Source organism: Ixodes scapularis, unplaced genomic scaffold, assembly GCF_016920785.2.
Source record: "Ixodes scapularis isolate PalLabHiFi unplaced genomic scaffold, ASM1692078v2 PGA_scaffold3__209_contigs__length_174095766, whole genome shotgun sequence".
NCBI classification, from domain to species: Eukaryota; Metazoa; Arthropoda; class Arachnida; order Ixodida; family Ixodidae; genus Ixodes; species Ixodes scapularis.
In genome coordinates, this window is record NW_024609868.1 from 144,470,311 (window position 1) to 144,484,043 (window position 13,733).

At 40.8% G+C, this 13,733-nt stretch overlaps 1 protein-coding gene across 1 annotated transcript in view; it reads right to left on the minus strand.

Moving 5' to 3' along the window:
* Window positions 1–7,066: 7,066 nt before the first annotated feature.
* The window catches only part of LOC8026703 (nose resistant to fluoxetine protein 6), a 94,974-nt gene continuing 88,307 nt past the window's right edge, over window positions 7,067–13,733 (minus strand). Inside the window, exons 11-15 of the mRNA XM_029985489.3 lie at window positions 12,811–12,933; window positions 11,462–11,582; window positions 10,374–10,563; window positions 8,392–8,534; window positions 7,067–7,336 (exon numbers count right to left, since the gene is read on the minus strand). Coding sequence (XP_029841349.3) covers window positions 7,067–7,336; window positions 8,392–8,534; window positions 10,374–10,563; window positions 11,462–11,582; window positions 12,811–12,933 — 847 coding nt within the window. The remainder of the gene's footprint in view (window positions 7,337–8,391; window positions 8,535–10,373; window positions 10,564–11,461; window positions 11,583–12,810; window positions 12,934–13,733) is intronic.

Below are 13,733 nucleotides of genomic sequence, written 5' to 3' on the forward strand. Positions count from 1 at the left end.
GATAATCGGACGGTTCGCTACCGGAGACTGAACTGCAACCAAGGCCCGACGGATCATCTCTTCAGTTACGGACGAGTCACGTCATCTCGCAAACACCGGACTGACAACTACGACGGGCTTGTGACCGAGGACTGGCCAGCAACACGAACAACCGATCAGTCACCTGACAACGAACGTCATCAATGCGTTAAAAGAAGCACCCCACCACACAACCATCGCAGTCAGCGGCAGGAACCACGCCATGTTGTAACGCTTTGAACCTTTTCAGGTAAGAATTTATCATTAAACATCGATACCTTTACCTAACAATACGTGCTGCTGCCGGTGACTGGGAGTTATGTGTTCAACATTGTAAATAGCTTCACATAATGAAACGGATATATCTGTTTGAGCTGTAACAAAAAATTGGAAGGAGATGGTGAGGATATGCAATGTTCTGAATGCCGATTCGAATACCACAAAGGGAACTGCTCCGGTGTGCCCAGGAGTAGCGTCAAAGAGAAAAAAAAACAATTAATTAGCTTGAGAGCAAACTGGGTGTGTCAACCATGTCGCATTACGAAAACGCGATCAAAACCAAGCGACGCGCACACGAACGTATGGGAAGGGGAGCATGGCATTCAAAAGAAGTTAGCACTAACTGCGCAAATGCTACCGGTTCTTGGATCCCTAAAAAAGGAGGTTGATGATTTGACCAGCCTAAAGGAAACAGTGCATGAAATCGAAAGAAAGGTCCAAAGAATATCGGATAGATATGACGAAGCTATGAAGAAGCTAACAGTGCATGAAAAAAAATTTGCAAAAATTAAACAGAGAGTAATTAAGATTGAAGAGACTCAACAAAAGGACGAAGAAAAAAAAAAAAAAAAACGTAAGGAAGATTTTAAAAACCTCGAGCAATGGGGCAAGTTAAACAACCTTGAAGTTCATGGCATCCTTTCCACTGAGAATTAGAACCTAATTGAAAAGCTCGGTGGTGTTGCGAAAAAACTGCAGTAAACGCGGGTAAAAAAAGAGGTCGTAAAAGCCATTCACCGCATTTCAACAAAAAAAGGAAAAACGCCCCCGAAAATGATAATATTCATGAACCAAAGCATCCGAGACGAATGGCTAAAAAATAAGAGGAAGCTCCTGTCGGATGACTCAGACGATAATATTTACTTACAAGAAAACTTGTCGGAAACGAACAAAACGCTCTACTTTGATGCTAGAGAAAAAGCTAAGGAACGTGAATTTCGATACAGGTTGCACGGGGGCGGTTGCACTTGCTTAACAAAGAAGGACGGTGATCGGGCAATTCGTATTGCAACACGGAGTGATTTTGTTAAAATAAAGTAAATTGAAAATGGACGGAAGACAGACATATTCATTCCTTGTGAAGTGGTGGGAAAGTGTATACTCACTACTATTGATTAGTGTTCTCTTGTGTTGTTGCATGTAAATGTTCGTAGTCTTAAAAAGCATTGGAATGAAGTAAACAGTCGGGTGGAGCCCTATCTTGATAAGCTAGATGTTATTGTACTTTTTGGAAACTAATATCAAAACAGAAGAAGAAATATTGTTTTTTCTTTAAAATTTCGATTTGGTTTTACATAGTAGAGACGGTCGAAGGGGAGGTGGAGTTGTGGTCATGATCCATAATAAAATGAAAATCAGCAAATACATCTAAATAAAATTCCTTCAACAGGGGCTCTTCACGTTGAACTAAATAAGAACAAAAAATCATTCTCTGTATTAGGCCTCCATCAAGCGCTCCAAAAAAATATAGGTGATTTTATAGACGAACTAAAGAAACGGTTACATGAGAGCGAAGAGAGAGATATAAACATTTCTGGTTATTTAAACATAGACATTCATAGTTCGAAGACGATGACAAACGACTACCATAATAGCTTAGTATTATGCGGCTTGGAACCAATGATACAGGATTTTAAAACAGGGTTGCCAAACGCAACTCTCGAAAGATCACGCGTGATCGCCGGGAAACCGCAAACCGCCTCTCGGTGTGTCTGAACGGGGTCGCTCGCGAACCGCATCCGCGAGCGCTCGCGAACGTGGATCCGCTTCCAGTGTGAATGCGCCATTAAATGAGCTCGAATTTCGCCGACATTTTTTTTTTTTCGTTTTCGGTTGCTTGCGCGTACTGATTGGGACTTTGTAGACAAGTCATCTGCAGTTACTTGACTTTTTAACATGTTTCTTGGAGAATGGGCACGGCCGGTTTCAAGGTACACAGCTCATCTACCTTATCTGGGAGGGTAACTAGTCCGTCGATTGTGGCTTTTATAGATAATAAAAAGTCGGATTTCAAGTGTTGGACAAAATACTCGATAAACGTATTTAAGTTATGTTACCAAATGCGTGATTCATAGAGTATTTAAAATACTACTCAAATTACTTTCACAGTAAAGTATCTTGAGATTTTGTTGTTGAGATTTTGAGAAGTCATCCAGCTTTTAGTTGGTTTCCTGTCTTGTTTTCCCCTTATCAATGTTCGCTTACCGACATTGTTCGCGAGAACAATAAGTGACGAACTGACGGCAAAAAGAAAATAAACAAAAGGAAGACTAGACATATTGCCGTAGGGGGTCAAACATACAACAAGCAAAACAAAAATGTCTTCTTTTTTTTCTGTCCACTTCTCTTTTTTTTTTATTTGTTATTTTCTTGACGCCCAAGTCTGCATTGTTGTTGTAGGTGGTTTCCCGGCCTGCGTCGCGCCTCAGTATGGCATTCAATCCAAACTTCTGTAAAACCACCCCTTTTGTTTGAGTATTTTTGGGGGGAAGCCCTGGGAAACAAAAAGCGCCTTTCGGAAGGCGAGGGGGGAAAACTGTAATTGTACGAACTTTGGGCCAAAATATGAGTCACAATCGTCAAAAAAGCATGTTTTTCTTACAAGCTCAACCAAAGGGGTTCAACAACCAAAGTCACCTTAGCTAATCGGAGCTAGCAACAGGATTCAACTGCTCGAAAGAATGTTAACGTTTGCTGGTGCCACGCCCACGCCACTTCACACCGAAAAACTCGGAAAATGACGGAATGTCAACAATGTATTCGAGATAATGAGTACAAGATATTCAGAAATGTATTTAAATTGGAGTATTAAATACTCTCGATCAAAAGTATTTGCAAGATACCAAGATACCAAGATTTCTCATTAAAAAAAATTGAAAGCCGTTTACGAATCCCTGTAACGCCGAATTGGAGCGCAGCTCTTGAGGAGGAGTAGAGAAGGGTACTGAGGGGGGTCACGTCACCTGCGGGTAGTCTCGGGGGAGGGGGGTCACGTGACCTCGGGGGGGGGGGTCACGTGACCCCCCCCCCCCCCCCGGTTACGCCGTCGCCGACGCCGACGCCGACGCCGACGCCGCTCAGGCTGGAAACGGGCCCCTAAGAGCTGCGCCCTAAAAATGAAAGACGATTACAATACCCTGTAACGCCGAATTAGAGCGCAGTTTTACCAAGACGACCGGTGACACCCACGGGTTCGATGTAGGCTCAATGACATGTTGTTGTTGCATAGCTTGGATCATTTGGTCGGCTTCGTTGCGTTTCGCCAACGAAATTGGCCGGTGCTGTTGCTTAATCGGAGTTGCATTTTCTGTATCGATGCGGTGTTGAACAGCACCTGTCCGTCCGGTCTCCAAGGAAGAAGGAAACACATCTGTGTATTCGTTGAGTAAACTCAGGAGAGGTGCTTGTTGTGCTTTATCAAGGTGGCATTTGGAGCGGTCTGCTAAATCCAGCAAGGAAGCCGGCAATTCCTCTTGTGTCATATGAACAATTTCCTTTCGTCTAGGAGTAAAGCTCACAGCACGGGGCCACTTCGCAATCTGACATCCCTTGTTTAGGTGGATAGGTTTCTCCGGTAGGTTGCCAATGCGGATAGGATCCTTTTCGTTGCCGAAATCTATTAGCGTTCTTGCTATAATGATTCATGGAACAGTATCGCACGTGGCGTCTCTTTTAGGCGCCCACCATACCATTCGAGCAGTTATTGCCGTCCGTCACCCAGATAACGTTTTCGCTTTGTGGAGAAATCAAAATGGACTTGGAGCTTAGAAGAAATCCCTCGCCGTTTTCTAAAATTGCACGTTGGCTGTACAAGATAACGTGTTCGTAACTGCTTCCAATGTGTGACTCTTGAGATCTCGCAAAACCATTCGCCTTTAGAAAATCAGGTCCAAGGATGCATTCCTCAAGTATTCCAGCTACAAACGCAACTTGCACAAACTTCTGCGTTCTAAAAAGAAATGCAAGTTCGCATTGCGCCGTGATTGGTGCTGTTTCTCCGGTGACAGTGCGCTGTAAGCACCAAGAAAGCCGTTAGTATGATGTTATGGGTGTCTTTATTCGTTCATATACATCTGCTCTTACGAATGTGGTGTTGGCTCCGGTGTCAACAAGCATCTTACATGGTACACCTTGTATTTTCCCATTCACAAAAAGCCCATCTTTGTCAGATCCTAACTTTTGAGCCCTGAGCGTTGAGACCGGCTCTTTATTTTCTTTCTCAGCCGAGATTTGGCCGGTAAGCTCAGCCGGAATTAGTTTCCCGGAGTGGAATTGCCTTTTTGTTCTTTACTACGCCACCTGCAATATCTCCGGATCTGACCTTTTTAACCGCAGCGCCAGCATGTTGGAGATGGCCTCTGATGAGGTGGCATCCCTATTGCCTCGTGAGAAGTTTGCCGTTCGGTGTTGAGAAGCGACACTGGATGTAAAGCAGACGATGTGCCGGGCTGATAACCACCTGGCACTGTGACCCGCCGGGTGGCTCTTATTTCCCTCGTCGTTGCCCCTACCGCCATAGCTCGTGCAACAGCGTCACGCATGCAGGCAGTTGACAACAGGCGGACAAACTGTTCTACTTCTGTGTCTCCGATTGCGTCTAAAAAATGTCCCACAGCCACAGAGTCCAGTGTCGCAGTTCTGCAGCCTTGATACGAGAGTCGCAGTTAGCCTCTCGATGTCAATGGCCAGTTCAGACAATGATTCATTTCGTCCTTGTATCCGAGTCCGGAGAGTGGCGTGGTAGAGTCGCCCCAGGCGCTTCTCACTAAAGCGCCCTTCGAGTGCTTCCTCGAGCGCCTTGTAGTCGCACTGGTTGCCAGGAGGAAGGTTGTGAAGCAGGTCCAAAGCCGGTCCTCAGAGTTTAGATGCCAAAAACACTCCTCGCGATGCGGTAGTCCAACCGTTTAAGTCCGCGACTAGATCAAAATGCACTTGAAAGGCATTCCAGGGGCTGTGTCCATCACAGGTGTCGAGCTTGACAGTCATTTTCTGCGAAGCGAAAGCCTGCTGTTCGTTGGCATCCCCCAAAGGTAGTATCTGCTGTCTGTTATCATTTTCGGTTTCGTCTTAGGCTTGCAAGGAGAGATCTGCCTCACTAGCAGTGCCGCTTTCGCTCGTTCATTCAGTAGTCTCGCCGGACCGCGATAGTGGGTGCAGCGCTCCACGAGGCCCCGTGGACTGGCGGGATGACTCAGTCCCAGTTTGACGCTGGCGTTGCGCGGAAACCTCTCGATGGAGCTCTGCTAAAGCTCGTCGGTCTTCGTCTGTGTGACGGCTCTGCTCCTCTCGCAAGGTGGTCAACGGAGCTTGTAGCGAGCCGATCGCTTTTATGACCAGGTCAAGCTGAGGGGTGTTGGGATGTTCCATTACCCCACTGCTGATACCAATTGTTAAGAAAATCAAAACCGTTCAAATACTTAGCGTTTGGCGGACAACGTTCATCGCCATTCGTCCCTTTTCTCGCGCTTTCTTCCTGTCCTCCCTTTCGTCGTCTTCCCATTGGCAGCACCGCCACAACTATGTATATATATATATATATATATATATATATATATATATATATATATATATATATATATATATATATATATATATATATATATATATATATATATACATTTTTTAACTTAAGAGATTTGTTTTAATGAATGGAAATTTACTGGCATTTTCACGGGCCAAGGCCGGTAGGGAGGTAGTGGCAAAAGGCATTTCTCCCTGACTGGGCCTTCACCCTCCGCAGTTTACAGAAGTGCAAAAGGTGGCACGGTATACAGATTTGTAGGATTCGTTTCTGCTTCAATATACATGCCTGTGTGACCAAAGTACGTTTCATGCAACTCAGTAAACAAAAATTACAATTCATACGCCACAATAAACAAAGAATCCTCAGCAGTTTTGGCATTCATGTGTCCTGTAAAAAGCCCAAGGTTACCATACAAACAGACATTTCTACAGCGCGTAACACAAGTCTTTGTCCATAAGTATTTGTTTATTCTTTTTCTTGTATTTATAAAATGCCTGTGTAAAATCATAGTAATCTTTAATAGTGTTTAGTAACGCAGAAATCTGATAATCAACTTTCTGTTTTTCACAGTTTTTACGCACCTTAGGAGTTCTGAGTTTACTATTTCTCAATAAATAAAGTAGTAAGGCAGATTCATTCATTTGTAAAGTTTTTTTTTGTGTGTGGTGTCTGCATAAGTTTGAAATAGTAGATTTGACTTGCCTGGAATGTAGCAAGAATGTCAATAAGTTGCTGTCGTTTTGGAGCTGGGAGCTGGGGATTGACATCGAGCTGCGAGTGCTGTGTGCTCTTGTGTTGCGTTCGTTAGAATTCTTCGGCAATTGTAGTAATTTCCCACATGCGATACTTTGTGTATCAATCCAGTTAGCCCTGCCTGAAAGGCTAGCTGCCATTGACCTCGGGTATTTTTTAGTTTATATACAATTTCAAAATTTTAGAAATATAGTGGGAAATAATAATTTCCCACTTAAGAACAAATTTATTAAAAACACGACTTATGCATATAAATAAAGAACATAATGGGCAGAGGCACACATTTTGGAACATATACAAAGGTGTTTTATTTTTGATATATTACCAAAAATATTTTAATTGTATAATGCCTGCTCACGTACGAACTACGTTGATAAACGTTGAAAGAGTGTTTATTATCCTAAATTTCCGCCTATGTCAGTTTAACAATCTAGTTATCGCAGTCGAGCAACACTTCCAGACTAATCACAGCGTCGTTGAAATATTCAGGTGCTACAGACTGTAGGACAAGATGTTGAAAGAGTTCGGCTTCTGGTGTGGGGTGTTAGCTTTGACGACTACGTTTCCGTACCTGCCGTTGAACCCGTCTTCAATGCGCTCTGCTTGCACATGCTCCTCCGGCCCCGGTGCCGTCTTCACAGCGCTGTTTCGCTCCCGCATGAAAAGTAGCTTCCTCAGATGGTCCGTGGGTGCCTCGCAAGCAATGAACATGAAGTAGCTGAGCAGGTGACTCCAGACGAGAACTGAGAAGCACTGAGACACCTGGAATATGCACAAATTGCAAGCAGCCTTTACAATACTTCTATGAAAAGCAGCTAGAAATGTAATTTTCTGAAATGGAGTCCCACACAGGCCTTTAACAGGCCTGTGTAGGACTCCGCTGAAATTCCGCTGATGGTTTTAGGTTTCGGATATTCTTATCACTATTTTCAAAAAATTAGAATGATATAAATACAATAGCACTCTGATTCTCTTAGTTTTCTAGCTTTTACTTGTTCAGTATATAGTAATAACGTTTCTTCAATTTGATAGACTAAGCGCGTGCGCCGATTCACGATAACCACATGTTATTTATCGTCACTATTAAGATCGCACGGCAGAACGCTATTTTCAGACACTGGGATTAATCACAGATTTTCCACAGTAGAACTGAAGAAGGTTAGCACAAATAAATATCATTATTACAAATAATAAATTTTCTTATTGCGAAGGTGTTCGACGGATATCACAACGTTATATTAGGCAACATGTGATTTAGTGAAGATTGTTTATACTTTTTTAACAGGATTCTGCGTTGGACGACTGCGGGAAATCGGGTATATCAGTGGCTTTTCTATAAAAAATAAAGGATGTTATTAATTATATTTAACTCATCTTTGAAAAATAAGATGTCCGCCAAGTAAAATTTTTAGTTTTTTATTTATCATTATATTGGATCCGTATCTAGTTCCATATTTCACTTCCAAAGCAACCGCCTTTTTTTTTATTACTTATGGTAGGTCAAAACATTCACAGATTTGATACATTATGTTATTTTGTAGCATAAGAAACACCACCATTAATAGGAAGCAAAGTAAGCTTAGGGGCGTAGCATAGCATCTGCTTTTCACTGGTATAAGAGGATGTAAGCTGCAATTAACTATGTTTACGGATCTTTATGATAATAAATATTTTGTTAAAACCGAAGAATTATTAAAAATGATTATATTTACTTTTGATTATGTGCAACAGAATATCTTTACACGGTGAATGTACTGTGCTAAGTACCTGTAACAACCTGATGATTATTTTTATATATTATAAACTCGCACACTCACCAGTGTGAAGTGGGAGAAAAAGACCCGTTCCCTAGCAATATGATACGTGAAGAGGTAGAACGGGAAGTGTATGAGGTAGACGCCGAACGAGAGTCTGCTCAGAGGCACAAAGCCATCCCAGGAGAGGAAGCGATTCAGAATACCTGAGTGGACAGAGAACGAAGTCAGTTAATGGCTTTGTTAAGCAATGCGCACCTATCTCGTTATATGGTGCCAAATATGATTAGCAGTTGCAATAAATATATCGTATTCAACTGAGTTAAATTAATGGCAACAGCAATGACCTCCTATTGCTACTTCGATCAAGCATGGTCAAATTTGGGTGTTTGGAAGACGTGCTAAAACATAACTCAATTTACATGAGCTGGTTGGCGCCCAAACCGCTGACGCCCAAATCAACTAGGCGCCTTTATAAGTAGACTGGGCGCGTTTTTCTGACACGGCTGGGCTCTTGTAGAAGAAAAAACTTGTAATAGTTGGTATATTTTTAGAAAACTACTTGGAGCGCACTCAATGTGCACCAGTAACAGAAGAACATTTCTGGAATAAATAGCCTCCTACTAATACGCAGGTGCGGTCTCACTGACTTCTTTTTTCCTAGATTTCATTGGAGCTTTCTAGACTATACAAAAACATAAGTAATCTTTCTTGAGTTTCTGTTTGACTCTCGCCAATGTATTTACCTTAGAAACCTAGGATCTAACTCAGATTGAAATCGCAATTGACCACACAGAAGAAGAAATTTTTCTCAAGTAAATTATGGATATCTTATGCATCTACCAGGTTGTTTCTTGAATTTCTTTTTTTCTGTAAGAATTTCCCTATGTGTTTTGGGAATACCTGATACATTTTTTTAAACTTTCAATGTCACTGTAGTTAGACAAATTCAAATGTAAAAATGTTCGCTTCGGATATTTCAAAACTGGATGTGGGATTTAGATTGAAATCCAGTGATACCGCAGCAAAATAACATCTTAGAGTTTGAAACGTGCTTTAAGACGTCAATACCTCTACAGGACTGACTGAGCCTTTCACGTCTGCATATACTTTGGCATAGCAAATTTTGTTCGTGCGCTATGAAAAACATATAAGTAGTAACATTTCATTCTGCAAAGGAGAAAGTGTTACTCTGGTTATATTTATGTTGAAATGTCAGAGTGCAGTTTCTGGCCCCTCTAACAAATGAAAAGTGCACAGCGGTTCTTGAAATTCAGGAAGTTTACAAAAAGAAAGAAACACAGAACACGACATTAAAAAAAAATGTGTTCCGTGCTAAGCCCTATTTGGTTATTCTTTCGCTTGTAAATTGAACCTTAACAAAAGAATCGCTTTTTAATAAAATTGACATTCGCGCAACTTTTCGTGCGATGGGGGAAATTTCTATTGTCAATAGAGTTTGCCGCGTCAATCTGCCTACTACAGCTGAACTGTTTATGAATTCGGTGCTAGCTGGAGTTTACCTCTGTATTAAGGATTTACGTTGAGATTACAAGTCAAGCAGCGAAGAGTGCTGAGAAGAATTATTTTTATACGTTTTATACTCATATAATTGCTTGAACTGTTTACAATGGTAAATGGGATCATGAACACGATGTATTTTTCCTATATTGAGTTCAAGGCAAGGCGATTGCTATTTTAGATTTTTGTATAAATGTTTCGTAAATTAATGGAGTGCCGTACTCTTAGGCAAGCAAAATATATCTTCTTGTTCCGAGGTAATTCCTCAAGTTTCTCCCACTTCCTTTCTTAATGAAACTATTGCCATTGGTTTCATGACCCGCTACACTCTTCCCTAACATCCTCAGTGCAGCCGATATTGTCTTTTCAAGTTCACATTTTCTTGAAATAAGAAATAAGGATTAATTCTTAATTATCTTTCTGTTGGGAATTCTAACCAAGATATCAGCTGTTCTTGAGGACGTAACACTAAGAAATAGGTGTATAAATAAAAAGTTGAGCGTTTTAACATTTCTTGTTCTTACCGCCTCTACCGGTCGAGCAGGCGAACGTGATCCATGCAAGGCAGACGGACCACACCATCCTGTCCGAGAACGCGAAGAAGACCTTGCCGGTTTCTGAAGTGGGGTCTCTGGATCGGTACCAGTCGATCTTCATAAACAGATCATAGAATCCGCAAGAGAGGCCGATGCACCACAAAGAAGCTTGGACCAACTGAAATAAAATATGAATCGATAATTATCCATGTCGAGTGCGTGTGATTTGAAGTTAAATAAAGTAGATCATTTTAACTATAGTTTCGAGTGGTAGATTAATATGTCCCCTTTGAAGAATAACGCAGCGGTGATTGTAGATTTATATATCATGTTTGAGCAGTGACAGTTGGAACTCATACTAAAAATTGCGGTCAAATTGTATGATTCACAAACTATAAAGTTAGTATATCCGAGCTTGTATACTGTTCAATGCCCTTAACAAAATGCAGAAAAAAATTCTCCAGTCACGCTACATACCGCTAGATAACACTAAAGCTGCTTGAAGACATTAATGAATGACAGCTGGCAATTAAAAGTTTTATGATTTAAATTTAGTTTTGGTATTTAATTACAAGTGCAGTTATATTTATTTCGGGGTTCTTGCTTTCTAGGGCAGTTAGTATTGAGTTAATAAGCGCGGAATATTATCACCTCCTTCTGAGGGTTGCTGCCGCTTCATAAAACTAACCTTCCTTGGTGAGCAGATCTGAATAACAGCATGTAGCCACAAATTGCGTCTTTATATTTGTATGCGAAAAAAATTAGGTTTTTTTACAATGCTCTTTAATTATGGCCTGCTGGAGTGCACTCCTTACTCTCGTCTGTGTTAAGGTGGTTATGCATCGCAGTGATTGATTGAAAGGGGAAAAGTGTGCAATTAATAAACATTTGTGATGTTTGTTGATGGTTTTGAACATTACTTTTATCAGATATATCCAAGTCATGCGTACTCATTGAAACGTATTTATATTCATGCTAGACTAAAAATGTTTATTTTAATTGGGAGCACGTCAACTAAAAGCGAAAAACGTATTTTAGTTTGTAGTTGGTTTAAGAGCACCTAGCAATTTTATTACCTTCGAGATTCTCACTTCCCTGTATTTTTCAACGAGGAGCAGTGTGATGCATCCCGCAAAGAAGCATACGGCATGGTAGAAGGGAAGAACGTAGTAGTCGTTCAGGGTATCGATAACAGTGCTGTAATAAAAGGAGGCACGTTTAAGTACACATCAAGTATGGGTCAGGGCTATCATGGCTCTTTAACAGTATACTTACCACAGCTATACACAAGAAATACCAGAATATTGTCTACTTCCGCGCACCGCCTCATTTAATTTTGGCACGTAAGAACTTGTTTCACTATTCCGTGTATGAGGAAACAACTAGTTGTGGTTTCAATATAATTCTGCGTTTCCTGGCATACTAGCGGCACTTGACAAATCTGGCGTTCTGTTCGCATTAAGCGCCGAAGAAACACGGTGTAGGTTGAGAGATCTTACTGCACTTGCTTTTTTAATTACAGCAGAATTGAAGACATTAGGCGATCTTTTATTATCAGGGTCGACTTGCTAGAGTCACTTTTGATTTTTTTATTTGCATAAAAAATGTATGTTTATTTGAAATATATAAAAATAACGCAAGCAGTTTTGCTGGGAATGTCGAGGATTGTTAATTCTTCTTGTTTCTCATTGTTTTTTGTGTTCTTACGTATTGTGGTTGGCGCCGAACAAATAAACGCTTGCTGCCACCGATATACTTTACGTTCATAATAACCTTGTATGACAAAACATGTACATATCGTTATTATTAAAATGCTTTAGCATATTAGCACCGCAGCTTGGGCTAGTTGATTTTCCATAATTTGTACTTAACACCGCATAAATGTCTCAGAATAGCAATCACACACTCAATCAAAGACACAAAAACATACACACAGCGCTGACTCCCAACTCTTTGCATTTTGTCTTGGCTTTTTTCTTTGTAATAAAACAAAATCTGAAAATTGTTTTGTCATTTTTTTCTCCGCCTGTTAAAACGAATTTATAAAATAGTCCGCGATTGTCATCTTAAGTCTAGATAAGCCAATTTTTACACCAATAAGGTGAGAGATCGGTTGCTCACACATAAATCGGCAAGCCTGGCATCATGCATTGCTTCAATTATTTATCGCTTCCATTTTGTTTTAATATGTGAAAAAATGACAAAAGAATTTCCAGATTTTGTTTTAATACGAATTAGAAGAAAACGAAGACAAAATACAGAGAGTTGTGATTCAGCGCTGTGTGTACGTTTTCGTGTCTGTGATTGAGTGTGTGCTTGCTATTGTGAGAGGTTTATGCGCTGTTAAGTACAAAGTTTTAGCATAGCTTACAGAGACAGCAGTTGTTGGTCTTAGTATAGCTTCATCTAAGAGTTCATATCGTACCTTAGCTCCTCTGCGACTGGTACCATGAAAGGTGGGATGTGGTTACCGTGTACTTGCCAAGCCGAAATGCCACATGACACAACGGACAGCACAGCAAAAATGCAGGCAGCCCACCACTTTTTGCTGCAAAGAAAGACACGATTCAAGGTTTGAGAAGGAATCATATGGGATCTATACGACGTTTTAAACAAGGCGTACAAATAACTCCCTGGAGTAAGAGAAATAAACTCCTAAACGATGGATAAATAAGCTGCACGTTTATCTTCCTCTCTTGTATTGGGTATTTCTGCTCTACTAGGTATTATGCAAGTTCAGGTGCTTCTTATTGTAATGAAGTAAAAGCGACATAAGCTGTCACATGATCTGTTTGCAAGTATGCTTGTTTTTGTAATTGATGGTGCTTTTACAGAATTCGGTATTATTTATGGAGGCGAGCTAAGGGAAATCTAACATATTCAGCTGCGTGTAGTTTTTTTCTGTTTTCCCCTTTTTTTCTACTTTAATCTCATAAATGCATTATCGGGCTCTGCTGTCAAACTGTAGACGCACCAGCTTTAGCTCACTTTAAGAGTCGATCAAGGCTATGGACGCTCACACTTTACTTCCTAAAAACCCCGAGAAAACAAGCTTTTGTTTGATAGCTGACGGTTCATCTGCCAACGCAAACGAAGAGCGGAATTTGCGTACTACAAAGTGTAATTGAAAGAAAAAAAACACCTTCATGATGTTTGCTAATTGTTCCGAAATCGAAGGATGCACCGCTAGGAACTAAGTGTCATATTAAAGTGATATTGTACTCAAGGATGAACTTGAATTGTTTGCTTGTATAATTTTGACCCGATCGACAACCTGTACTTTATCTGCAATCTCCAGTGATTTGGCTGCTGTTCAAACGTTGAAATTCACAGGCACAAAAAGGGGCA